This window comes from Parambassis ranga, chromosome 13 (genome assembly GCF_900634625.1).
Source record: "Parambassis ranga chromosome 13, fParRan2.1, whole genome shotgun sequence".
NCBI lineage: Eukaryota > Metazoa > Chordata > Actinopteri > Ambassidae > Parambassis > Parambassis ranga.
In genome coordinates, this window is record NC_041033.1 from 5,218,697 (window position 1) to 5,244,666 (window position 25,970).

The 25,970-nt window shown below is 41.7% G+C and overlaps 3 protein-coding genes across 4 annotated transcripts in view; 1 reads left to right on the forward strand and 2 right to left on the reverse strand.

Annotated features, from left to right (window-relative positions):
- Positions 1-8,718, forward strand: meis3 (myeloid ecotropic viral integration site 3). Its single transcript, XM_028418786.1, has 13 exons — positions 1-277; positions 594-701; positions 3,602-3,738; positions 4,006-4,180; positions 4,267-4,317; positions 4,402-4,452; positions 4,539-4,688; positions 4,830-4,935; positions 5,165-5,310; positions 5,940-6,016; positions 6,855-6,913; positions 7,014-7,100; positions 7,689-8,718. Exons 2-13 carry the CDS (start codon positions 690-692, stop codon positions 7,886-7,888), a joined length of 1,251 nt encoding a protein of 416 aa, XP_028274587.1. The 5' UTR covers positions 1-277; positions 594-689; the 3' UTR covers positions 7,889-8,718.
- Positions 6,089-25,970, reverse strand: part of sirt2 (sirtuin 2 (silent mating type information regulation 2, homolog) 2 (S. cerevisiae)) — a 22,008-nt gene continuing 2,126 nt past the window's right edge. The window contains exons 9-17 of one of the 2 annotated variants that reach the window (XR_003671546.1): positions 25,808-25,937; positions 25,665-25,724; positions 25,445-25,500; positions 25,277-25,353; positions 25,109-25,160; positions 24,934-25,001; positions 24,234-24,300; positions 23,445-23,723; positions 6,089-6,109 (exon numbers count right to left, since the gene is read on the reverse strand). Coding sequence is in view for 1 of the 2 variants with exons in the window: in XM_028418787.1 (XP_028274588.1) it covers positions 23,583-23,723; positions 24,234-24,300; positions 24,934-25,001; positions 25,109-25,160; positions 25,277-25,353; positions 25,445-25,500; positions 25,665-25,724; positions 25,808-25,937 (651 nt within the window). In the remaining variant the exon portion in view is untranslated. Of the gene's footprint in view, positions 6,110-22,916; positions 23,724-24,233; positions 24,301-24,933; positions 25,002-25,108; positions 25,161-25,276; positions 25,354-25,444; positions 25,501-25,664; positions 25,725-25,807; positions 25,938-25,970 lie in introns of those variants that run through there. The other variant, XM_028418787.1, reaches the window with a different exon arrangement.
- rinl (Ras and Rab interactor-like) lies at positions 14,813-22,034 on the reverse strand. Its single transcript, XM_028418785.1, has 11 exons — positions 21,490-22,034; positions 21,147-21,312; positions 18,887-18,998; positions 18,282-18,354; positions 18,121-18,209; positions 17,961-18,043; positions 17,464-17,695; positions 16,668-17,357; positions 16,273-16,590; positions 16,063-16,194; positions 14,813-15,976 (listed from the first exon to the last, which is right to left on the reverse strand). Exons 1-11 carry the CDS (start codon positions 21,510-21,512, stop codon positions 15,510-15,512), a joined length of 2,385 nt encoding a protein of 794 aa, XP_028274586.1. The 5' UTR covers positions 21,513-22,034; the 3' UTR covers positions 14,813-15,509.

Here is a 25,970-nt window from a genome sequence, read left to right on the forward strand (position 1 = left end):
AACACCATCGCTCATTCCCAGCCGTGACATTTTCCAGCCTGTCGCCGTATGCTGCGCGGACAGCGAGCGCAAGGAGCCAAAAAGGAAGAGGGGGTCGCTGGCTATCTGTCTTCCAAAGCGGCACCGAGCATCCCGACGCGCTGCGAACCGGAGCGAGAGGCGCACCAGGCGGAGGCGAGGCGCTGCAGGAAGCCGCTGCTCCCTTTCACCGGGCTCTTGGACTACACCGAACACGGCCCGAACAGGACTGGAGGATACAGCGATTATTTACGTCTCGGTGGGACATTTTACTCCGTTTACTGGAGCCTTGTATTCCTCCTCCTCATCAGCTAACATCATTTAATAGGCTGCGAGAATTGTGCGTTTATTACCTCTTAGCGTATCATAAACCATTAGGCGTACATAGGGTATCAGGGCATCAGCGTCCATAAAATCTCCAGTCCCATCATTATGTGGTAATATAAAACGCGATGGACTCGGAGTAAACACACTGAAGGAGGAGCAGGTCTTCACTGTTTTCAAACCACCAGGTTTATCGTGTTTACTGGTTAATTACTGATGCTTATGTAAAACAAATACACTTTAATTTCCAGGACAGGACCCCCAGAGACAGAAGAAGGGAGCAGAGCTCGCTGGACTAGCCGAGCAGCGCATCATCATCTCCGGTGTGGGTCTGGCTGTCTGGTCGCATGGAGAAGAGGGTAGGTCTGGCTGGCTTTATTTTAGAAGAGCCATTTAGTAAACTGCCTGCTGGTGGTGATGCGCTGGTATATCAGTAGTGAGGAGCACATGGTTGGGAGTACTCTTTGCAGTGAGGTTAGGTGCCATACACAAACACAAGGCCCTGTAGAAACACAGCAGGCTGACTGCATGTTTTAGAGTAAAAGACTATTTTTATGTTTCTAATGTCAAAAAGAAAAGCTCTGCACATACCACCAAATGTTAGTTTTAAGCACATGTATGATGTAAAGAAACAGCAACTTTGAACCACTACTTCCTAATGTAAATGAAGTGGAGACTATACACCTAAATCTGTTGATTTGGATTCAGTCTCTCCTTAAATAAATAGGAGTTTACAATGTTATGTCAGATAGGGGTTTGAGAGTGTGGATCATTAGGAGGCAGAGGAGATGCAGCTCTTCAACTCAGTAAGTAGGTCAGTTTTTTTGCTACAGTGATTCAGAGGCTTGTTGGTGGTGGTGGTGGTGGTGGAGGAGGAACAGGCAGAGGCTGAGGGGCAGCAGGCGGACTGAGACCTCTGTGAGTGGAGAAAAAAAAACAATTAGAGATGTAGACAGAAAATCAGTGCAGGATGAAAACAGAGAAGCCACAGAGAAAGCTGAGGAGCATAGGTCAAACATACAACCACCTGTATGCCAACAACAGCTTTAACTTTATGATGATTCTACTGTAATAATAAAATGGGTACTTTCAGAAGCACAGGTTATATAAGAGGATTGATGGGTCTGAAGGAGCATGGATGTTATTATCCTACAGTAATTACGCTGATTAAAGAACAAAAGACTGGTGCTAAAACTGAAAAAACAAACAGAGCTCTGCTCTGTGAGGTAAACAAACATTTTAAGGTTGATATATCTACTGTACTCAATTCAGGTATCCTTCTACTTATTTTCAAAAATGTTTAAGTGATCCAAGTCACCAATTTAAAACTTTATGCAACTTTGTGCGTAATTGGAGAAAGTGCGTAATTTCTTATTAAACCTAGACATGTTTAGGTAAACGTACACAACGCACATCCTGCTGTCTTGTTCCAGTGGTTTTTTTTACTATTGTCAAAAAAAGAAAAGCAACGCCACAAATTAATTTTTCGGTTTGTATTTTACCAATTTACTTACGAGCTGTTTCACATTTTCACTAAACTGAGCACCGAGAAAACGCCTGAAATGATTCGCCGGAGGCTGCTGTTTCTAAATATAGAAGATTCACTCAGTTTCATATTAACTTTTACAATTAATAAAGTGTTTAAAAAGTAATTTATATGTAACATATTATTGATGATTATTGACTCTATTGATAGAAAATGGAGTACTTCTTTCATAAAATTTAGAACTGGTATAAATGTTGATGTTATTGTGGAACTTTAACTCAACTCGTGACATGCCGTCTCATGACTTTAATATTTCTGTTTAAATAATACAATTAAAACTTGTAGATAAACTGTTGTCTTGCCATCTGAATCCTGTTTACCAGCTCCGTGACTTTCAAAAAAAGGGAAAATTCGCGGAATTTGTCATCCCAACTTGTGCGCTTTGATCCGCCTGACGCACAGAAACTCGATAGGGGCCGTGCGTAAAGGGAGACGCGCAATCCGATAGCGGTGATTGTGTTAATAGCCCAGCCTCCATAAAAACTAGAAGGTGTCCGGGGAGAGGGCCTCAGAGCAGGTGCTTTCTGTGATCCCGGTGGCCATATGGGACTCTGAAATACAACAATTTGATAAGCCATTTAGGACAGTGGTTCCCAAAGGGGGGTCCGGAGAGACCTCCAGAGGTCCTGCAGAGGGGCAGTACATGAACATGAAAATAATTATATTTTCTCTTTTATTTAATTTCCAAAGCTTAACATTAGACAAAGATAACTGCCTTTATGCTGTATTTAATATCAAAAAAGGGAAATCTGGGCAAAAATCTCAGTGTCTTTGAGTCATTCGGAGCAAATGGTGGCATAAATATGAGGGTTTAGAATGTAAACCTGTTGTCTGCCTTGGAGAATCTACAGAAAATCTCGGCACATCATAACTTTTATGGTGTGTTTAAAATAACACTGAAGTTAAAGGTGTCAGGCCACCTAGCAGGTGCTGTCTGTCTGTGATCTCTGTGGCCCTGTGGGACAGTGAGGGGAGCCCTCTTTAATCCAGCAGAAAGAGAAACAGAAGCAGATCTGCTGACCTGAGCAGTGCCGCCTTAGAGACAAGAAGCTGCAGTGATGCACAAATTAGCTCCATAACACACACATACACGCAGAGTGAAACATGGGAGTCAGACATGTATATTCATGACATATCCTGAGTGCTGCTGAGTGTATGTGCATGTGTCATTGTGTCTGTGAATGTACCATATGTGTGTCTGATTCACTGTATTAATGTGTGTGTGTGTGTGAGGCTGTCACAGCGGGTCGTGAGGGACGTCTCAGCACGGCTCCTGTCTAGTCTGAGTTTAGGAGGGAGGAGAGGATATTAGCAGCTACAGGCTCGCTGGCTTCTCCAAGGATCTTTGCTCGCATAATCCTCCTCTGCTCTTCTCCTATAAGCACCATACTCTATTCTTAAGAACTAAAACAAAAATGTTTTTTTTGTTTGTAATGTGAGTGATAAACACCACTTTTGTTTCTTTTCTTAAAATTGAGATGCAAATCTGCAGCAACAGTCAACCATATAGCTGCACATACACAGACTAAATCAGCAGCTGTACACATTTAAAACCACACCAGATATTCAAACTCTGTGTGTGTGTGTCTATGTGTGTGTGTTTGTCCTGACAGCTCAGCCACATAATAAAATCACAGTCAGATTTGATGTCAGACAGCCGCAGATGTCGAACGTGTCTCATGTTTTCTGTCTTTCCACCTAATTGTGTTTCAGTATGAAGAGCTGGTGCACTACTCAGGGTCGGAGGGCATGTCGATGGGGGGGTATGGGGATGTCAGGGCGCTTCCTTCCCCACAGTACGGACCCACCATCCCTGACTCCCTCAAACACCACAAAGACCAGATCTATGGGTGAGACTGTGATTTATGTGGCCTGTCATCAGTGTAAAAAAAAAAAAGACAGCGTGCACTCTCAGCAGATTAACGTGGAGTGTATTTGTATGCTGAATGTGAAAATACATGTGAAGTGTTTACAGCTGTCTGCTTCATAAATACTGTGGTTTAAAGTTTCCTGTAACACATCCTGTAAATGTATCATGTGTACATTATGTCAACTGTTACTGTGTTTATGTATAGTATGTTAACTGTATATGTGTGTCTGTGTGTGTGTGTGTACAGTCACCCACTGTTTCCACTGCTGGCCTTAGTGTTTGAGAAGTGTGAGCTGGCCACCTGCTCCCCTCGAGACTCCGCCTCTCTCTCAGCCACCTCCCACCTCTCCGGCATGACCGGTCACGGCGATGTCTGTTCCTCTGAATCCTTCAATGACGACATCGCCGCCTTTGCGAAGCAGGTAAGTGACAGCTCTGAGTTCATCAGAGGACAGATGTTTAACGTTTGTCATCAGATTTGTCGTAATTCAATGAATTTGTGTTGCAGATTCGTTCAGAGAAACCCATATTTTCTTCCAATCCTGAGCTGGACAACTTGGTATGTCACAACGACAGCACACATTTTCACACATTCCAGTGTATGAGATGTCTTTGTGCCTAATCTGCATCCTCCTCTCCACAGATGATCCAAGCAATACAGGTTCTTCGCTTCCATTTACTGGAGCTAGAGAAGGTTGGTACTGCTACGTTTGGATGGATTTTATGAGTGTGGTCATGTATTCTCTGTACTAAGTGGTGTCAACTGATGTGTCTCCTCAGGTGCACGAATTGTGTGATAATTTCTGCCACCGCTACATCACCTGTCTGAAGGGCAAAATGCCCACAGACCTGGTCCTGGATGAGCGGGAGGGCGGCTCCAAATCCGACATGGAGGACTTCACCGGCTCCTGCACCAGCCTGTCAGAGCAGGTGAGATATTTAATGTCAAACTACATGCAGCAACACCGACACTCACACGCACGCTGAAGATGTAAAGTAATGACCCCTCTGTGCGTTATGATTCCTCGTTGTCTCACTTGCTGTTCTTACCTCCAACCTCCCTCCTTGCAGAATGCTTGGTTACGGGAACCAGATGAATGTGCCACAACTCCTCTGGGAACTCCAGGGACCTGTGGCCTGCCTTCACACAGCACAGCAGACAACTGTAGTGATGCAGGTACACACACACACACACACACACACACACACACACACATGGACACACACAATCATATGTACTCACAAGTTGGAAAAAAAACATGTGTGAGAAAACACTACACTGCACTGCAAGAGGCATCAAACAACACATGCAAGATTCATACACAAACGTGCAGAGTATTTTATAATTCAAACACTTGCATGTGTAATAATCTAATTATTTGGTCCAAACTATGGTCTTCCTGCAGGTGATGGACTCGATGGAGGAGTGGCCTCTCCCAGCACAGGGGAGGAGGACGAGGGTGACAGAGACAGGAGGAACAACAAGAAGAGAGGCATCTTCCCTAAAGTGGCCACAAACATCCTGAGAGCGTGGCTTTTCCAGCACCTGTCGGTGAGTCTGCTCCTTGTTCCTGCATCAAAGTGAAAATATTAAATTAGGACTGTAATTAAAAAGCGTCCTTGCAGACATGTAACCAAACAAAGGAAGCCTGTGTATTGTATTTGCCCTGCATGAGAGAATAATTACTGAAAGAGAGGATTTAGTGTGGGATGTAACGTCACTGACAAGAATAGACGGAAGGGGGAAATCAGTGTATAATGGAGGTCAATTAAATTAAATGAAAAATCGGGGGGGATTAAGTGATTATGTGAATATGCTCGCTATTGAATAATTGTGGAAGTGATAGAAATGGAGTGAGTAATTGTTGGTGAGGTGGTTAGATTGGTAATTAGCTACTAAATGAGGCAGGTCAAATGTTGCTTCACTCCAATTATTACAGTGTGTGTGTGTGTGTGTGTAAAGGAGAAATACAGAGATGGAGTGAGGGGTTGCCGAGGTTGAAAATGTGCAGATGTGAATTCAGAAGGAAGGTTATTAGTATGCACGCAGAGAGTTCACAGACGTTACTTTATTCTAGGTTTAAGCTAAAGCCGCATGCATTCACTGACATATCTGCGAGAAAGCTGCAGACTTCACGCCCTGCGGTCTTTTTAACACCAGCTCTGCGTGTGTTCTCACAGCACCCGTACCCGTCTGAGGAGCAGAAGAAGCAGCTGTCGCAGGACACGGGGCTGACCATCTTACAGGTCAACAACTGGTCAGTGTACCTCTAATCAATACACTAATTCCAGCCCTGCGGCTTATCAATAATCTGTTAAACTGTCTTCTTTGTAGATGTAAATGTAAAGCATCAACTTTCAAATGAACAACATGGCTGCTGTGTTTTTTTATTAATACATTAGTCTGCTGCAGAAATGAATTTTCTGCACTTATATTTTTTTAATGTGCACAATCTATGTAATTAAATGCACATTTAAAAAGTAGGTAGCAGCTTTACAAGACTTTAGGAGAGCACTATAATCTACTTTATTGGAGCACACCCTGTAATATTGGAAGAAATGTCCGACGAGGCATTTTTCTCAAATCTGCAGCATCATAAAATCTCCTTGCTCCATGTTCGTAAAACAGAATTGCCAATCAATATTCAATAATCAGCTTATTTATTGCTCCCAAATGTCCTGTTGACCTGTTCAGCAGGCACACATGTATGAATGGAAAATGAACACCGTGTTTCCGTACGTCAGAATCTGTGAGGCAAACATAAACTCAGAAAAGCACGAAGTGTGTATTACACGATAAATAAGATGCTGTCATTTGATAGCTTCGGTGTTTTTATTTATACTCCTGCTGTACCAACACACACAGAGTGACCCAATCAGTACAGATCAATCAATTATCCAAGGGGGTGATCAATACCTGCTCTGGCCTAAAGTTGATTTACTCTGCCCTCTAAAAGGGTTAAGTGGTTGTAAAAGGGAAAAGGTTAATAGTCTCCTGGTCAGCCGTTTTCTCCATCAATGGGTGGCCTTGTCCATTTTTCTCTCTCTCTCTTTCTCTGAACATATTTTTTCTTTATGTCTCTCTCTTGCATGCAGGTTCATCAACGCCAGGAGAAGAATAGTCCAGCCGATGATTGACCAGTCCAATCGCTCAGGTCAGTGCTCTGTGTGGTCGCTCAGTGAACCTCTGGGTGTGTATATGATGAGTATGGGTTGTATGTTTGTTGTGTCTGAAGCTGTGTGTTTGTCCTACAGGTCAGGGTGGTCCCTACAGCCCAGAGGGAGCAGCTCTTGGGAGCTATGGGCTTGACGGGCAGGCCCACCTTGGGCTTCGAACAGCAGGTACGGTAGCCTCCAGGGAAATACCGCTCACTATCACATAAGGAATCTTCTGATCTGATCTTCTGCTGATTAATGGCCCAAAGCTAAAACACCAGAGGGCATGAAATACCTAAGAAATACCATGTTTGATCTGACTGCTGCTGCTGAAAACACTCCGATATGTGTTTTTTTTTTTGCTGAAAATAATCCCAGAAATGTGCACTATTTAGGTCACTAGGGCTTAATGCCACAGCTGAGCTAGTAAGGAGGTGACATAACCTTCAAGTTACTTTAAAGTCCACTTTGTCAGCACAGAGAACTGTCCTAAAAAAATAACAAAAGGATTTGAGTTGAACATAAACTATATAAGAACTATAAACATAGATAAACATTTGTGCTCACTATGCCATTTGCAAAAAGAAAGCTATTTAGTGATATGTTAAAGTTTGTGTGGATTATGACTTTAAAGGAATAGTGTTTTTTTTTAGTAGTTTCTGGTGTGAACCTGTGGATTCTGTGCTCTGTGTAATCAGAATGTTTCTGATGTGAACACTGTGGATACGGGCAGTCAAAAGTATGTTATTTAACTGACATTTCTTTTCCCACCAGGTCTCCAGGGAATGTCCTCTCTTCAGAGTGACTATCCTGGCGCACTGCTGTCCCAACCGGGCTACCCTCCCCACCCAGGACCTTCCCTCCACTCGTACCCAGGCCCACACCCTCACCCCGCCATGCTGCTTCACCCGCCACCACATGCACACCCCGCAGAGCCGCTCCTCGCCCAAGGACTGGACATACATGCACACTAGCTGTGGGGTCGAGTTTGTGTGTTTGTTTGTGTGTGAGCAAGAGAGAGAGAAATTTACTGTATGAATGTGTGTATGTGTCCGTGGAGGGATATGTATGTGTGTGTGTGTGTGGACTGTATATGTGTAATGACACATACAGTACACTATTTAAAGAAAAAAAGACACACTGCTCTGAAAGTTTACATTCCCCACTGAAAGACACTGACCTCAATGTAGCTGTTCCACTCATTAACACCCACACACACACACTCACACACATCAGTAGACATAAACATCACACACTCTTCAGTCTGGACCCACAGGTTTAAGCCATACCTCTTTCAGAGTAGAAGTGCTTCCTCCTTTTCAAACGTCTCCACTGTGTCCTGTGGGTGAGACACTTGCTTTAAACTACACTTCCCATCATGCCTGCTAAACCACAGGAAGAGACTCGGATGGACCGGAGTGACAGATTCATCCTGCAGCACACAGATGTTACAGAATGAACTTGATCCTGTGAACACGCCTTCTTTACAATTCCCTGTCTTCCTGCACACTGTCAAAAATACACACACCAGTACACACACCTTATTTAAAGCTTTTTTGTTTTTACGTTTTTCTTATTCTATTTTTATATTTATGTGCCACTCCTGGCAGATGCAGCTTCATGTGAGCTTGTTAAAATGTTAGTGCTCTTCCTCAGCATGAAGCTAAACACTATGAATGACTTCCAGTCTGCCTCTGCTCTTGTACCACTGACCTCCTTAAGACGCCGGCAGGTGTCCGTTACCTTAGGATCCTTCCTATACACACACACACATACACACACACGCACACACACACACACAATACACACACACATTTCTTTAAGCATTTCTAGTACATTGTTGTCTGTCACAGTGGTGTGTGAGAGGAGCTGCAGCCAAAGGACTCTTGAAACATTCGGCTCTCTCTCCACTCTGCTCGGACTGCTGAAGTATTTCTGAATGATAATGATGGAAACAGTTAAAGTATTAAAATGTTTTTTTGTAAGACTGGTCACTGGTCGTCTGTTTGTACAGGTGGTGGTGTTCAAGAAGTCAGTTACTATGTTAAACTGTGTTCACAAGGAGACGTTGACTGAATTAAAACTCTTTTTAAATCTGCACACCGCACAGATAGAAAACTGATTTTCCTCAAAGTAGATCTCTGGAATAATTCACAATAATAAACAATATCAAATAAATACATTGACCGTTAGTCAAAAATCAAATCAGTCAAATGTTATTTAAACAAAAGTCACATTCACTAACAGCCTCTCTGATTTAATGCAAACTCTGCATTTTGTTTTATTATCATTAAACTAGAAGAGGCCAAAAACAGACTTTCAGTCTAGTTTTGTTTTTGTGACAGAGTATGTCAGCAGAAAGAGAACCAAAAGAAAATACACCACGGCCAGAAACAAATCTCTTTAAATAAAACTTTGAGGGGTTTTACTCCTGAAACACACAGTTCTACAAGGAACATTAAACAGACCATATCTAAGTTTGAATATTTACTTCTTTCTTCAATTGTAGACATTTATAAAGAAAATGATGAAGTGCTAAGTAAAATGCCTGTTTAATTTTTCGGGTTTTCTATCCAAAGTAAGACTTCTTTATATATGAACAACTTCCAAATAAAAAGTATGAGTGTGTGAGGATGACAGGAAGTATGTCTACTAAAATTTAGTAGTGAGCTCAGTTTGGGTTCACACAGAGGTGCCTGACAGACTTTATATGCAGACTGCAGTTTAGGTTTGTGCTGGTGTGTGTATCATCTGGATAACATGATATAAATGTTGTATGAAAGATGGTAAATAATAAGGCACCAAACCTTTGGGCCATTCAAAACCCTTGGGTCAATAAAATTGAGGCTGAAGTAACAAAACTTTAAACCTGGTTTAGTTGTAGTTTATTATGATTTACCAAAGTTATTGTGCACACAGGAAAAAAAATTATATAAAAAGGTGGTTCATCTTGTGTCTCGTTGTATGGATCTGCTTCTACCACCTATAGAGCTGCAACACTAATCAGACATGACCACACCTCAGAAAAACACAGATGCACCTTGACTTCATCTACATTTATTTTAAAATGCAGATTTTCTAAAATTTGTATCTTTATATGTTGATACACATTTTGTGTATCCACTTTGTGTGATCTTTAATGATCTGCAGCTACATAAGGCATACTGGGCACACACTTCCAAACATCTTCGCCAAAAGAAACCAACTTGCAGACTAATCCTTTATCATCATAGTGGAAAAAAACACACAAAAAAATCCCAGTCACAATCGTTGAAAAAAATCAGGAAATAAAACTTGTGAAAAATGGCCAAAGACAGAAAAAAGCGGCTGGTGTGCTCCCGATCTACAACAATCCATACGGCTTAAAAACATTTTTATTCCTGTGATACTCAAACATTCATAAAAAGCAGCACAGCTGTTCATAAGACCTTTACTTGAAAAATAGTGTAATCTTTCTCCTTTTTTACAGCCATAAGTCTTGTCACAGCTCTCACTATCTGTTTATCTCTGACAGAGGCCTCAGGCTGCAGCTGCAGTGATCTGTCACCCCAGCTGGATTATCACAGGGAGCAAAGAGGCTGTTGCTTTGTAGCACAGACCAGAGCTCACGTTCTTATTTACTATTACTTTATCACTTAAATATTGGCTGTCAACAAGAACAAACACTAAAAATTTAAACAGGGCAGTTCCACCCATATATTTTGCTCCTGCATGTGGCTGGTAATGCACAAAATGTATTCCTAACCCTCACCTCTCTCCTACTCTCCATCCTCTTATCTATCAAACATCCATACATAACTCTTGCTGCTGCAACACCACCACCTCATCCACCCACAGCACCCCAAGCACACAACTAACATTAAACCCCCCCCGACCTCTCCCTGCCCCCATTCGGCCTGGAGCAGGAGGGGGGTCAGGGGCCAGAGTTCAGACGGAGGTCAACAGGAAATGGCTGTTCTCCCCAGCACCCAGGTCCTGACCTCAGCACCCCTCTACTTTTCTTTTCTCTTTGTCCCTCCATGGACTCCCTGCTCGGCCATGTTGGTCTGGATGGGCCCCTCACTTTTACTCTTTCACTGACTCCCTCACAGGCTTTTTTGCCTGGTAATCTTTTTGGCAACACTGTCATGTAAAGCAGACCCAGCTTTGGTCTCAGTTTGACCTCTGAGAATCAGAAACTGAACTCTGGTTTGGACTAAAGCTGTGGGAAAGGAAGGAAATGTATCATCATTTTTATAAATACTATAAATAAATATTTCACTATTTTCACATCATATTCCAGTTCCTGATCCTCAGAGGTCATACTGAATCATGAATGTGCTGTAAGAAACATAATCTATTATATTTATTTTTATTATGTACCAACCATGAAAGCAATTCACTTTTTATTAGTAAGAATTCGTAAATAAACATAAACATATCTTATCTGCTTTGTAGTAGCTTGTTAGCCTAGCTTAGCATAAAAGTTGAAGTGGAAAAAAACAGCAAGCCAAAAACCACTAATGTTAAAAATGTACTGCTTACTGTCAGTGGTGGTGCAGAGAGTTTGAAGTTTGTCACTAACTTGTCTAAATATTTCACTGCTGGCAGTTAAAGTGCAACATTGAGACACTGAATGTTGTTGAATGTTGTATCAACAGCCCATTCTGTATCATACTGTAAGGACCACGCTCCACTAGTGTTACCTTCATGTTCTCCTACAATGCTGACTTCTAGTTTCACCTATTACTATACAACCATTACACCTGCATGTAACATGCTGAATAATAATAATAATAATAATAATAATAATAATAATTTATATGAGGACATTTTTAGTTTGAGGGCAAAAGTACATCAAACTGTATCACTGTGAAAACCAAAACTAAAAAAAATTCCCTGTTAAATATTCATAATCTTTGTGCTCATATTACTAAATGAAATAATCTACTGATTTACAGTGCACTAGATTCCTTACACATGAACATAATCCCCCCCCAAAAAAAACTTTCCTGCAACATCACTTTGAAGACATTACAGCCGCACAACATGGGATGTACGGCAGATTATTGTTTGCCTAACAATTCAAAGAGGTAATCTGAATTCTCCTGGTTAAAAAATAAAGTGTGTGTATAATATTGACATGAGCTGAAGCTGTTGTATGTGATATAATGAGAACACTGTGATTGTCATTTGAAATGAGCAGCACTGGTAGCCAGCAGGAAGTCTTCATATATTACTCTCACTGTATTGCTACACTCCTTATAATGTTTCCATCATTTCAAGACTGGTTTGAATTTGACCATTCACGCTATTGAAGCCAAATGAACATGTGTGTTCAATATGAAAGTGTGCACACCTGTGTGTGTGTGCATAAATATGTACAATTCCATTTTAACATAAAGTGCGTGTCTGTGTAGGAGGAGGGTCACTCTGGCGGTCATTAATCATTCAATTACACACCTGTCAGAGTTCAGACAAGTGGGAGAGAGAGGGGAGAGAAGAGGGGGGAGGAAGGGATGGGGGGGGGGGGTAAGAGAGAGGGGAAGGGGCAGAGAAGGAGAGAGAAAGGAATGGAGGAATGCAGGGGGGGGGGGGGCAGAATGACACAGGGAGGGAATATAAAAGCTTCAGGAGATTTAAAAAGAGAAAGTTTTATTGTGGGGTGTGTGAACGAGCCGTGACAGAGGCAAGCTGTTGGATGGTGACAGTCGCTGAAAGGCTGCGGCAAAGACAAAGACACTTACATGTATCACAGTGGACGGGTGACAGATGAGGACAAGGCAGGGCAGGACAGTAAAGATGCAGACAGCCTCTGCACTTCATCCAAACTGATTTAACAGGATCGCACAGTTTAAAGTCAAACAGTCTGAGGCAAGGTCTGGGGGAGCTGAAGCACAAAGTGAGTGTTAGACAGCTATTAATAATATGAAGCTTTACAGGAATACAAATACAGATGTAGTTTTGCTGCATGATTTTGGCCTACGAAGATGTCTCAGGAAAAAAAAACTGTTGAATATGTATGAACTTTTAATCTTAATTAATTATCTTTCAATATAACACTAAGACATGAAGGAATATAACACAACAGGTATGAGGGGGAAAAAGAAGCAATCCTGCAGCTCTGCTTTTATACATAATGAATCAAAAAGGCAGGTACTCATGAAACTGTCCCCTGTATGTCTGAGTTATAGTCTGTAGCAGTGCTTTTGCATGTAAAAATGTAATCTCACAACTGTCGGAAACATCTTTTTTTGTTCATCAGTTTATTGGTTAACAATAGTTATGAGCAGGCAGCTCCATATGGATACAGTATGTGACTCCTGTACAGTATGTTTGTATGTGAGCGGCAGCCCTTGCTAATCTTCTGTGTGTGAGAGTGTTGCAGTCTCCATGTTTAGCTGCAGTACCTCAAATGCCTCAGGGCACAGCCATCTGTGCCCCCCACCCCCTTCTCATTTCACACACACACACACACATACTCGTCTTCTCTTTCTGTACACCTCCCTTCCTCCACTGCCACTGCCATATATCTAATTTATGGCTGCGGTGAGTGCGTTACACACACTCATGTATGCATAATATATCACATGTGTGAAAGAAGTGTGTGTGGGAGAGTCGGTGTGTGACATTATGCACTGGCCAGTATAGTCCAGACCACAATTCTTAATTCTCTCCTCAATGCGTCCCCAAATTCTGCGCATGTGAGTGTGTGTGTGTGCATATGTGTTTGCATGCACCCAATAAATGTGTGATTCGGTGTGTATCACCTTTTGTCTTTTTTTCACCAGATCTAAAACCAACAAATTGTGAGAGGAAAGAAAGGAAATGTGTGTGTGGGTGTGGGTGTGAAGGCCCAGCTGTTTTGAGCTTGACATCCACATGAAGGCAGAATGCCAGATGTCTCATTAGGCAAATTTGATTGGCTCGGTCATTTAGAATGCAGCGATGAGGCTGTATGTGTGTGTACATGAAACTGTGTGTGTGCATTTACATAAGAGGCCCCCCTACATAACTATTTACATGTGTACATCCTGGATGCATGTGCATTTATTATCTGTTGTGGCAATGTTTGAATTTACAGGCTGATAATTAGAAAGAGATGTTTAAAAATATTCGTATAGTTGTAGCCGGTGTTGAAATACTGTAGTTAAAATGCTCCTTACACACTTTATTCCTTAAAGGTCAATGGTTAACTCATTTGAAGTACTTCTCTACTGTCGCTTCAGTGCTTCATGTGCTTTTATTTCAAGTGCAGCTCCAGCCATCACTTCACCTTTCTGAAGCACTTATGATTCCTCTGTTAATTAAATCTGTTTGAGTGGTGCTCCATCTTCATCTGTAACACGTGCCTCACTTTTATTGATGCTTGGATCATACCTGGTATCAGTCTGTCAGTGTGTGTATGACCATTTGACATCTGACATCACCTTCCCACTTTAAACGTGCGGGTTGTAGTGGCATACCATTTTTGTACCATGCGTCAAAAATTAAAAGTAGGAATCATAGCAATAGAGACTGGGTGGTCTGAGAGATAGAATGTGATCTCTGAGTTGACCGATACTGATCATATTACCAAATGTTAATGAATATAAATCCTGTAGTCAAGCTTTTCTCCTGTTGGTGAATTTAGCGTAATGTTGCTTTGAGTGTGCTTAAAAGAAACTCTCCAAAAACACATCTGCTTTTAAAACCTGCAGGAGCAAAGGGTAAAAGACTGTAAACACTGTCAGAGAAGGGTTGATGCTGCCCTCTAGTGGTCAAATATTGTAGTTGTGTTGAAACGTTAGATTTCATGTAGATATTATTTTTTATGCATTACTGCATTGGTATTTGTACTTCGAGTCTTAAAGCTCAGAACAGAAACCACACAATGTGCATGAATGCAGTACAATAAGGGCCAAAATATCGAAATCAAATCAAGTTGACTGTTCTTGTTTAATTTTTTGGGAAAACAGAAAAAGACATATAATACCTATGGTATTATAAAAGCACCATTACTAACCTTAAAGGTATCAAGAAGTGATACTTGTGATAATTGTGGGTTCAGTATTTGTGCACTTATTATTAGCGTTTTGGCCATTAGCTACTTCCACATTGTTCCAAATTATGAACTGTATAAGAGACACAAACTGTTGCTGCACTTATCGGCCACAGCCAAACCTTTGTGCCTCCTGAAAATATTGGTAAAAAGAGCAGGAAACTGTAAAACAAAACATTGTATTTAAATATTTGTAAATTTAAAATGACTGTATTTGTTGATTGATCAATGTGATCAATTATTAGATTTAAACTAACCATTAGAGAGGTAACACTGAACTACAGGTACACTTACAGGTTCATGAGCATGCCTAATGAGCATTAAATCGCCACCATCTTTAACATGCAGCTGTGGCTCATTTAGCCAAACATTTCCCCACATGTGGCACATGACCCCTTCAAATATTTTGCTTGCTGCAGACAAGCTGTCCAGAAATGATAAAAAGATAAAAAACAATACTGGACAAAAGTCCACATTATGTTAATCACTGTCCCCTGGTTATCTTGAGGACTTTAAAAAACTGTCTTTTAAACTTCTTCAAATGTGTAAAAAGTCAACTATTGCTATTATTGCCATTATCTCACATCCTTCCTTTCCTCTCCACGATAATCCACCTCTCCTGCAACACAAGACCCCTGTCTGTCTTCTTGTTTGCCTGTTACTACCTCTCCCTCTGTCATTGGTGGACAGTCTGATGTTGGAGTACCGCTCTGTGACTGGTCCTTGGCTCCTTGGTCATTCTCTTTTTCCTCCTTCAGTGTCTGCAGAGCCTCTGTGCCGTTTTCAGTCTGCTGCTGTGACTCATCAGCATTACCAGGATTATTTCCCTCTTTTTGCTCAGGTTTTGGCTCCTGACATGTCTGCCTGCGGATGGTCCGACGGTGCTTGCTGCGCCGCGATTGGTTGCAGTGTAAGGTACGTCTACGATGCCACTGGTTAAGAGACTGCTGGGCTTCCACGCTCAGCTGACGGGCAGCCAATCTTGGGCGGAAACTACTGATGTAGTAGAGAGAGGCGTATAGTGTGGTAAGGTAGTAACCACCTGTTGATGTAGGAATGCAGAAAGAATCTGAGACAGTGTGATGAGTGTAAAAAAAACACGTAGAAATGTTCTATGTGTCATCATACCCTCCCCCTGCAGTTGCGTGGGATCTAGCAGCTCCATCATGTAGTCAGTGTCCACCTGTAGGGTTACCAAGTTGCTGCGGAGCAGCACCCATGTCAAGCAGGGCAGAAAATCATCCGCCCCAAAAACTGTACCTGGAGGAGAGGGGGAGGACTTTAACTGGATAAAACAACAACAAATAAAACGGCTGAAAAAAATACCAGCCAGCCTACCTGAGTTCGAATTGGCAGTCATGCTGTGGTAGATGCTCTTGCAGACTTTCAGCAGGATCTGGACCTTCTTGTTTGGAGAGTAGGCCTTGTGTATACTAGCCCACCTCTGCTGGATACGCTCCAGTGTGACAGAGTCGGGAACTCCAACTCCAGCTGACCCCCCAAGCTCCTCCACCCCATTCTTTTCAAGAACATACAGGTTGTTCTGGAGACGCTCGAAGGTGCCATCATTTGTCAGGGAGGTATTAATGCAGGAGTAGAGATGAGCAGAGACAGGCTTCAGAGCCACTTTGTGGATGGAAAGCTCCACCAGGGAGTCTACAGGAGGGTTGAAAGACAGGAATTAACAGAGCATAAAAATACTAAATACCAGAATACAAAAATGTAAAACTCACCAATGTCTGAGTCACTGATGTCACCAGGACTGTCCAGCAATGTCTGGATTTCTAAAGAGTCCAGCAGCATCTCCCTCAGCGATGTGAGGGATGACCTCACTTCCTGTAATATCTCTGAGCCTGTGACCCGGCCAGGGTCCACCCCTTTCTTCAATGCTATCTCCACAAACCCCTTCACCGCCTCTGCGAAAGCGCCACCTTTCCGCTCGCTCAGTTCCTGCACCCGATTGGTCAGTCTTTTCCTGTGGCTCACCAGCCCGCCCAGTGCCTGGCCAACGGCTGAGAGCCGATGTATGACCTTATCTGCCAGTCGGTGTGCTGAAGGGTGGTGCTGAGCAGGGCTTGACATTATGGACTCCTGCTCTTCCTCTACGCTGCTGATGGATAGAGAGTCAAGCTCTAGTGACGGGGGCTGCAGCCAGGAGGAAGGCCTGGGGGGAGGCAGCCAGACTCCATCTTCAATCCAGGACACCCTGTGAGGAGATTGAGGCACAGGGCTGCTATGTCGCTGCAGCTCAGGTGTTGTGCTTCCAGAAGTGGAGGGAGTGGATGTAGACAGGCTGTCTGTGCTCACTCTGTTAGTGAGGGCAGCAACAGCATCCTGGCTGGGCCTCCTGAGGATCACACCTGCTGGTGTTTGTGAGGTTGCAGCACAATCAGGTGAATCAGCAGACCGGGCCCTGATTAGACCTAGACAAGGAAAAACAAAAAAACCTTGGCAGTGAATTCAACTGAATCCACTTACATGAGGGCATTTTTGTATTAGTATACATTGGTCACAGTGCTGAGCTCTGACCTGAGTTCTCTGTGCTGGCAGCAGACGCTTCCTGGTCCAATGATATGGCTCGTTTACTCTGTAACCCTGCTCCTGCCCATGACCTGGTTGTGCTGAGGCGTCGCTCTCGCCTGTAGTTTGACAGCTGCGTGGCTCCTTGTGAAGTGGTCACCTTGTGGGTCAGCCAGTCGTCTCCATGTTCATGAAGATAGAGGGGATTGATAATACACAAGGCTCCGCTGGTGGAGGTCAGCTAAGACAAACAAACATACATTCATATGTATTTTCTGCATCATTGAAAAAGCGATATATACAAAAATTTGGTAACTCATACCAAAACAGTGTATATGGTTAAATAGTACTGCACAGAAAAAAAAGAACATTTGATTTTCAGGTGAACTGACCCTTTAACATTTATTTGGGTCTCTAATAAGTGTTAGCATCTAGATCTTAACTCCATCGTTGAAAGAAATATGGAACCTGTTCTCTCTGTCACACACACACACACAGCATCATACCTGTATGGAACACATCATGTTACTTGGCTCACTGTGGGTCATTTGATCAGTCTGTTGCTCAGCTGGTGTTAAAAGCCAAGTTTCTGCATTGGAAAAATAAATACAATGAGAAGGTTTCTAAAAACAGATTTTTTTTTGACTCAGAGAGGCAAGAACTCACTGGGCTCAAGCTGAGAGAGCCGATCTTTGTTGGCCTCAGTTACACTGTAGATCCAGCGAGGAATGGACAGACAAACAGTCAATACATCCCTAATATGGAGACAAAGCAAACACAGGTAAATGATGCACACAAAATAAGTCAGTGATGAGGCAGGATCTTACCTGGTCAGGGAGTAGAAGAAAACCAACTGAGCCAAGTTAGAAAAAGACAGATGAGACTCAGACAGCTGGAACACTGGCAGAGACAAACAGAGAAAGAGTGGGCAGATGCCATTAGTCTCATTTAAAGTAATGTGAGGTGTTTAATAATGCATTCCTGGAACCAGACTGAAGCTGCAACCAGGAAGAGAAGAAGGGGACTTCTGAAAATAAGCCGCTGTCACTCTTTTATGTCCTACTTACTAGACATTCCGTCATTAGTTCCTGATGCTGTTGTGCTTCCGAGCAACAGGTTGCTACTGGTAAATTGGATAACGCTATAGTAAAGTATTTTTTAGTCATGCATAGCTGCAGGATGATCTCATCAGAAAACAAGGCAAAAAATGAAATGCCTGATTTTTGAGCTGACCTGTTTCTGAACTCAAGCAGGAAGTTTAACTACCTGACATGACATAAATAATTGGCTTTAGCTGTTATTAGGTCTAGGTTGTCATGAAGTATTCAATACCCTCTGAAAGTGATCACACTCATAAGTCCACACGCACAGAAAAAGAGAAAGAGAGACAGAAAGAGAAAAAGGTCCATATTTGCATGCAGGTGTTCCATACCTGTGCCTGTGCATTTGATATTATAGTCAAGAACCTCTTCATTATTTGCTCCAGCAGACACACACAGCAGGCTGGGCTGTGATGTCACTGCATCTCTCACAACCAGGAAACTCTGCAGGGAAACACACAGTGACTCATTTAGGTACATGAAAGGTTAAAGGAGCCTGTCAAACAGGAAGGCCCTTTCTTATCTGTAGTTACACGACATGCCGCCATGACACCCGGGCTGTGTGGAGTGAAAGATAACAGCTGGGTGGAAGAAAGAAAAACCGTGGTTTTAGAAAACTGCGTCAGACTTTCAATGACAACACTGGACGAATATAATCTTGACAGATCGCAACCGCAAGTTTCTGATCAGTGCAGCAGTTTGTTTGCCCACTCATGAAACCACGACTCAACAGGCCCAGGACTTCTTAACTTTTCCATATTCTGCTGGGTTATTAAAGTTCCTTTCTTTCATATGTATTCAGAGTAAAACCTGAAAATGAGGTTCAAAGCTGGAAAATCTGACGTGTCTGATTACTGAGAAAAATGACAGTAAGAGACTTTTTTCTTGGTGTTGTTAAAAAGGAGTTTTTTCAGTTACTGATGCAGCTCCACCAGAGTCGAACTGAATCATGTTGGGGGAAAAGTGTGTGATCACACACTAATCAGAAACGTACAACATTTGACGACAATTGATATCATGATTTGCTCATGAAATTACATATTAGTGGTTTTGTGTTGCTCAGCAATATCTTGAGTAACGGTTTGTTTCACTTTTACACATTTCTTCTTACTTTAGATGATCGGTTTGTAGAGACTATAGGTCTGATCATATTGCCTTTTTTGGAAGCAGCGACTAAAAGAAACTGAAGCAGCAGGTTGGGTAAAACAACACATGCAATCCAAGGTAACGGCTGTATAGTTACATCACCACCAATTGAAATGTACTCTCACACTTTAAAAAAAAAAAAAAACCACACACACAGGAAGTGGCTTTCAGGCTCGGTGTGCACAGAAATAGTGTTCACTTTAAGTCACCAAACTCTGAACACGAAGATATGCAGCGAGGCCGAGAAGAGTATAAGCAAGAGTTTCTCCAGTGATTCATCACACAGTTCATCACATCAACATTCACTCATGAAACCAATCGAGCAGGAATAGGCCAATATAAAAACAAAGGAATCAGCAAAATGCATCCAACAACAACCTCCTCAACAAACCATGTTTCACATTAGAACACTTTCACAGATAACAAGTCGAGAGTGTGTGTGCAAAAGAAAAAAGAATCCTCCCCCATCACCAGTTACTCACGGGTCAATGACCTGCAGCTGCCAGTCAGAGCTTTGCATGTCTGGATGTTATGTTCCAAATTAATAACTGAAAACATTTACCTCTTCTACTCACTCTCTGTGCAGCAAACATCCACTACTCTGTCATTTCATTTCCCCAACATGCACACGCATTTATAACACTACTTCTGCATTCAGCCTAACGAGCAGTTATCAGATGTCAAACAGAAAAAAAGGAACTAGATCTCAGCTTAGAACACTCACTGTTCTTTCAGAGAATGTACATCTAACATATCAACATCAGGAAAAGTTTTTGTATTGGCTGTTGCGTTTGCTGCTTAGTTTCACAAGCCTTGGATTTAATAGTGATCTAACCAATGGCTGAGAGGAGAATACATGCCACATGGAAAGGGGTGGAACAGGGAGAGGAAGTGAACGAGAGAGTGAGAAACGGAGGAACCAAAAGATCCCTTTTTTACCCTCAGCCGCTTAATTTTTAGTCAAAGCATAACGAGCAGAAAGTCCACAAAGATAAGCACTAATCGGAGTTGATGGATCAATCCCTGGCTCCACCTGTCCACATTTGAAGCGAGCCTCAGTGCTGCGTAGAGGTGTTTGTGAATAAGACACAAAATTGTAAGATAACAGCACAACTGAATATTTGTCAGGATACAGGAAACACGAATGATCCACTTGTGCTGAGCTTAGACTTTTTACCATATAAACATATATATACTAAAAGTAAAATTAAAAATACTGCTATGCACCACAGAGAATGTAGAGACTGAGACCTTTTGTAAATAGATTCTTAAGATTCATAATCACCATTCATTTGAAATAATTTGCTTGAATGAGTCCATCATCATCTAACGTAATTATTGAAAGTCTCTGCAGGATTATTGTCTCTGCAGAATTGTACATCATTTTCCTAAAGGAAACTCTCTAGGTTGTCCTTCTCTTTTTTCTGTAAGGGAAGGACAGCTTACCCCAGCGGGTGTCCCAGTAATAGCAGCATGAGCCCCTTCTCTATCCCACGGTGCCCCGGGGCACCAGGCCTCCTGGCAACCCTTCAGCTGTTCCAGTAGTGACAGTCTCTTCCTGCTGCTCCTCCATGGGATGGCTGTTGTTCCGTTGAGTGGACTGTGAACCGCCCTGGATGCAAACACATGAATAAGTACTGTACACATAGAGATACTACTGATGCCTATATGTTGAGAAATTGAGAAAGATAAGCAAAATCATGTTTGCCCAGATTTTTATTTCCCTGTAAAAAATCTATATCGTAACAAACCCAAAGTTACATGTGGTGTAAAGATAGTTGGTACTTACATATGTTGGAGTGGTTCACTCATGTGTCTTTATGCCTCTTCACTACTAGCAGTTTTGTAATGCAACATAATGCAATCGTCCTTCCTTTCTGTGTGGCACAAAGTGTTGCTTAAGAGCTTAAAATACCATCAGAGCTGAGAAAGGGAGCCCTCATCCTTCTCAGAAAGACATTCTCAAGGCATTTCCTGGTCTAATGTCTCTGAATTTTTGTCACTTCAAAGCTCAAGTACACGCTGTACAAGTGCCATGTGTGCTGTCATTTAAAGCAGTTTCAATTTTGATGTGAATATTCACAGCACCTTCTTCACCCTCCCCTCTCTTCACATCAGCCTGTGGTTAACCCAGCTCTGTGCTCAGTGTGAACAGTGAAAAGACACTAAAAACAGATCACATTACAGTATTCTTTTTTCCTTTTTGCAGCGATGTCTCCCCCTTTCCGTCTTTTGAAATATGTACAATTTCAAAGCTGAGAAGAATCATTGATCTTGAAAATGGCTAACCACCATTATATGTGCTGCTAAGTGTTACACATCTGTACTCGTATCTGTGAAGTAACCCTACAGATAACATTAGTGATACAGAATTATAGACTTAAATGAAGATGCTACCTGGGCTGTTGCTATTTTCTGACATACATGCAGGTTGGTTTGCTGCTCTACAGCACGGAAACCACATGGCAAGAAGAGTCATAGTCTGTCTTTTAGAAGCAGCGCTGTCACACTGCTTAAGGTTCAGCATTCCAAATACCACACCTCACCAAATACCTCTGCAAGGGCAAATGACCAACCACATACAGCTAGCACCCCAGACCATCTACCAACCCAACAGTCCCATCATGAGAAGTAACGTCAGTGGCTAGAGGTCATGATCTTCTTTTATTTTGTCTGTTGGTCCATTTTGAAATATCAACATCAACAGCTGTTGTTGGACTGCTATGACAAAAACATAGTTACTTTAACTTTTATAATTTGTCCAGAGCCTTGTGTGCAAAAAAAAAACCCCACAGTAATAAAAACAAAAATCTGACTGTGTTTACAGGTGTTTAGTGCTTACTAACTGGAAAATGTTAGCATGCTAACATAGTTGCATACATACATGCAAAAAACTGTGAGTATGGATTTTTTTTACTGTATATTAATATTACTATTTAGTTATAACTATGTTCTGTTGCTCAGAGCAGCTAGTATAGGCTTTTATTGCCTTGAATTAATCTGTTCCAAAGATCAAAGACCTCTCTTTGCACGGGTTAGTTAGCAGTCAGAAAAAGAAAGTGCTTAAAAAAATGCCGTCTCATCTATTAATCCTTGTGGGCTACCTGCACGCAGTGTATGCATGTATGAACTTTTCTATTTAGCTTCTACATTCAGGGCAGGACTTTATCTGTGACCAAAGACTTACAAAGCAAAAGCAACAAATGACCCATAAAGTATTGACTGAAGAGAGCAAAGCTAATGTTATTGTTTTGTGCATTAAGTACAGTCCGTTTTAACATTGAGGACATTGTGTTTAAATTATAAAACCAAACATGAGCAGGAATGACACATACAAAAACATTGTTAGTTAAAAGTCAAACGATTTTAAAGTTCCATATTCACCCAGTTATTACAATTACAAGACTTCATCTGTCTTGATCCTTTTGTCAGGACACAGGTTTTTGGGTGGGGTAAAAAAACTGCTGCTGATTTTCAGTGAAGCTTAGATTAGAATCACTGATAAGATGTAGAGAGCGGAAGCACCTCATCTCACAGCACAGCATCAGTTTGAAAGTGGCTTTAAAGAATTTAGGTCAAGTGTTTAACAAGTCGAGAAAACATGGACTAATTCTTCTGTGCTGTACTTCCTGCTTAAAATCTGCCCATGCACAGAGAAAGATATACAGAGGGGTGTGAGCTAATGCAAAAAGGAAGGTATAGATGTCAGTAAAGTGCAAAAAAAGACTAAATTACGGAAGAAGTAAATGTCCACAAAAAGCAGAGTATGAAAGACACCTGTCAAAGCTTCACTTCCAATCGAAAAAACCCTCCCCAAAAGGGCCACTTCAAGCTGTGACATCACTACCATAGCTTTAATTTTAAAGGGAACTTTTGAATGAGTTATTCCTCTGCTTTTGGTTCTGCTGACCCGGATGCAGCGCTTGCTTTGGCGGCAGCTCCTTTGCTTTCAGTGGCTTTCTCTTTTTTGTCCTGACTGTCGATCCTGGCATGCTCCTGCTTCACCAGTTCCTCCAGCTCTGCCTGGAGAGAGGTGAAGGCAGAATGAAGGGGTTAAAGGGTGTGTTGCACAGACACACTGAGAACAGACAGAGCAGTGATGGCAACAAAAATAACAGCCCGAGCTTTGTTTATCGAGACGTCCTATGTTGCTGACCTGCGACCACAATTTCACACAGGAAAATCAGAAAAAAAGAGCACTGACATTTCAAAAGCCCTCAACATTTCTGCTTTGGCTGCACTTTCACATCAATAAGCATGGTCAATAAGAAACTTACTTTATTGTATATTAATTAGAAAAAACTGCTTATCTTGTTTTTTTTGAAAGGTCCATATGTCTTTCTGTACAAACTGTACCTTACCACTATAACTACTAAATAGTATAAGTAATAAATTAGATTAAAAAAACAGAATAAAAAGTAAGTCTGACGGCTCTGTGGTTTGAAATGTGTTACACTCAGAATCATGTGTGATCAGCCTGTGGTAGATATGCATGCAGTGCAAAAAGTTTCAAATATAAATTGTGCAACGTACCTTCCACCCCAATAGGTCAGCAAACGCCAAACAGCCATCATCACATGTACTGATCTGAGCTACATCTCTAAAAAAAGAGAGAAAGAAGGACCTGCATTAGGATCTTGAGCTTACTACAAACCACATTTTTATGATAGCAAAGGGCATGCCAACACTACCGATACTTACACTCACCCCATTCTACACTTCTTCTTTGAAATCTAGGCTGTAAAACTCAATACATCTAGTAGCATCTTCTTAGCAGTTGTAAATGAACTCATAAATTGCAGTGTCTGAGGTGACAGGACAGCTGTAATGAATCACCAATGACTCTGAAATGTAATGAATTACTGACTGACTGGTTGGTTATGAATTACGATACTCAGGAACTACATCAAGGATTCATTTGTCTAATGATCCTTGCTTTAGTTCAGAGAATAGTAAAAGTCTTCAGAGCGGGTGAATCCTAATCATAGGATAAGGCCACGGTGTACTATTGCACACCCTCTGGTGGTGCAATAGTACACATGATGTCAGTTTAAAGTAGCACACAACGGACAGGAACAGGATTAGTTATCAGTTGTGACAAACTTTATATCATTTTAATATCCTGGTCTAGTGTATTTGGTAAATGTTGTGAGCACTAGAAAAATATTTTTGTAACAGGAGAATAAGGTTACACCAAAATCATAAAAAAGAAGCAACAGTTTCTGAGAATCACCTGTATGCCTTGTCTGAGTCAAAGTCCATCCCTCCGCCAAAACCAAGCAAGCCAAACAGAGGATCAGCCTGCACACAGACACACACAAAAAAAACAAGAAATTAAAGAATACTTCTATGAAAATAATAGGGCCACGGATGGGGAAGGAAAGGTTGGTGGAATAGTGAAGGATTACCTGCCCTGCTTTCTCCATGTTAATGAGCAGTCTGGGGCAACTTTTTGAAACCCTACATGACAAAAAAACACACGACAGATATAAATCTACAGAAGGTTCTAAACTGTGTGTGAGAAACAAAAACTCTGAAACCGCTCAGACAGGAACGTGAAACTTGATCTGCAATACCTGCTGACTAGACTCGCAAAGGGCTGGACCTGCAGAGACGTCCCCATGACAATGAGAAGATCACAACAAGGAAAATCCTGCCAGGCAAATAAAAGTTATTTATGAATGCAAAACAGCTTTATCACACCTCCTTAAAATAAACCAAGCCACTGACTGACTTGTGCTTACCATTTTCATTGAAGTGAAGAACCGGACGGGCAGATTCTCTCCAAAGAAGACAATATCTGCATCAAAAGAAGCAAAGGTTCCATAAAGACTAATACAGATTTTCTAGCAGTAATATTTGAAGAGTATTCATTCTGCAATTTCCCCATTGTGGGACTAATAAAGGTTTCTTAATCTTAATCTTAATCTTACAGAATTTAATCTGAAATATCCAAAAACTGACCTGGTTTGACCAAACTGTTGCACTTGTCACATTTGGGAATGTCATCAGAAAAGATTTTTTCTACAAGAAAGGCGGAGGAGGTTAACATGCTAAATAACTGAAATCATTGCACCTCAATATTTCTTAGCAGAAGCTAAAGACACCTTTCATCCAGTCCAGGGTGTACTCCTTACGACAACAGAAGCTGACACAGTGTGAGCTGTAGAATGTTCCATGGGCTTCAATCAGATCCTCTCCTTCAAGCCCGGCTACTCGCTCCAGGGTGTCAATATTCTGAGTGAACACAAACAGCAGTGTAAACACAGA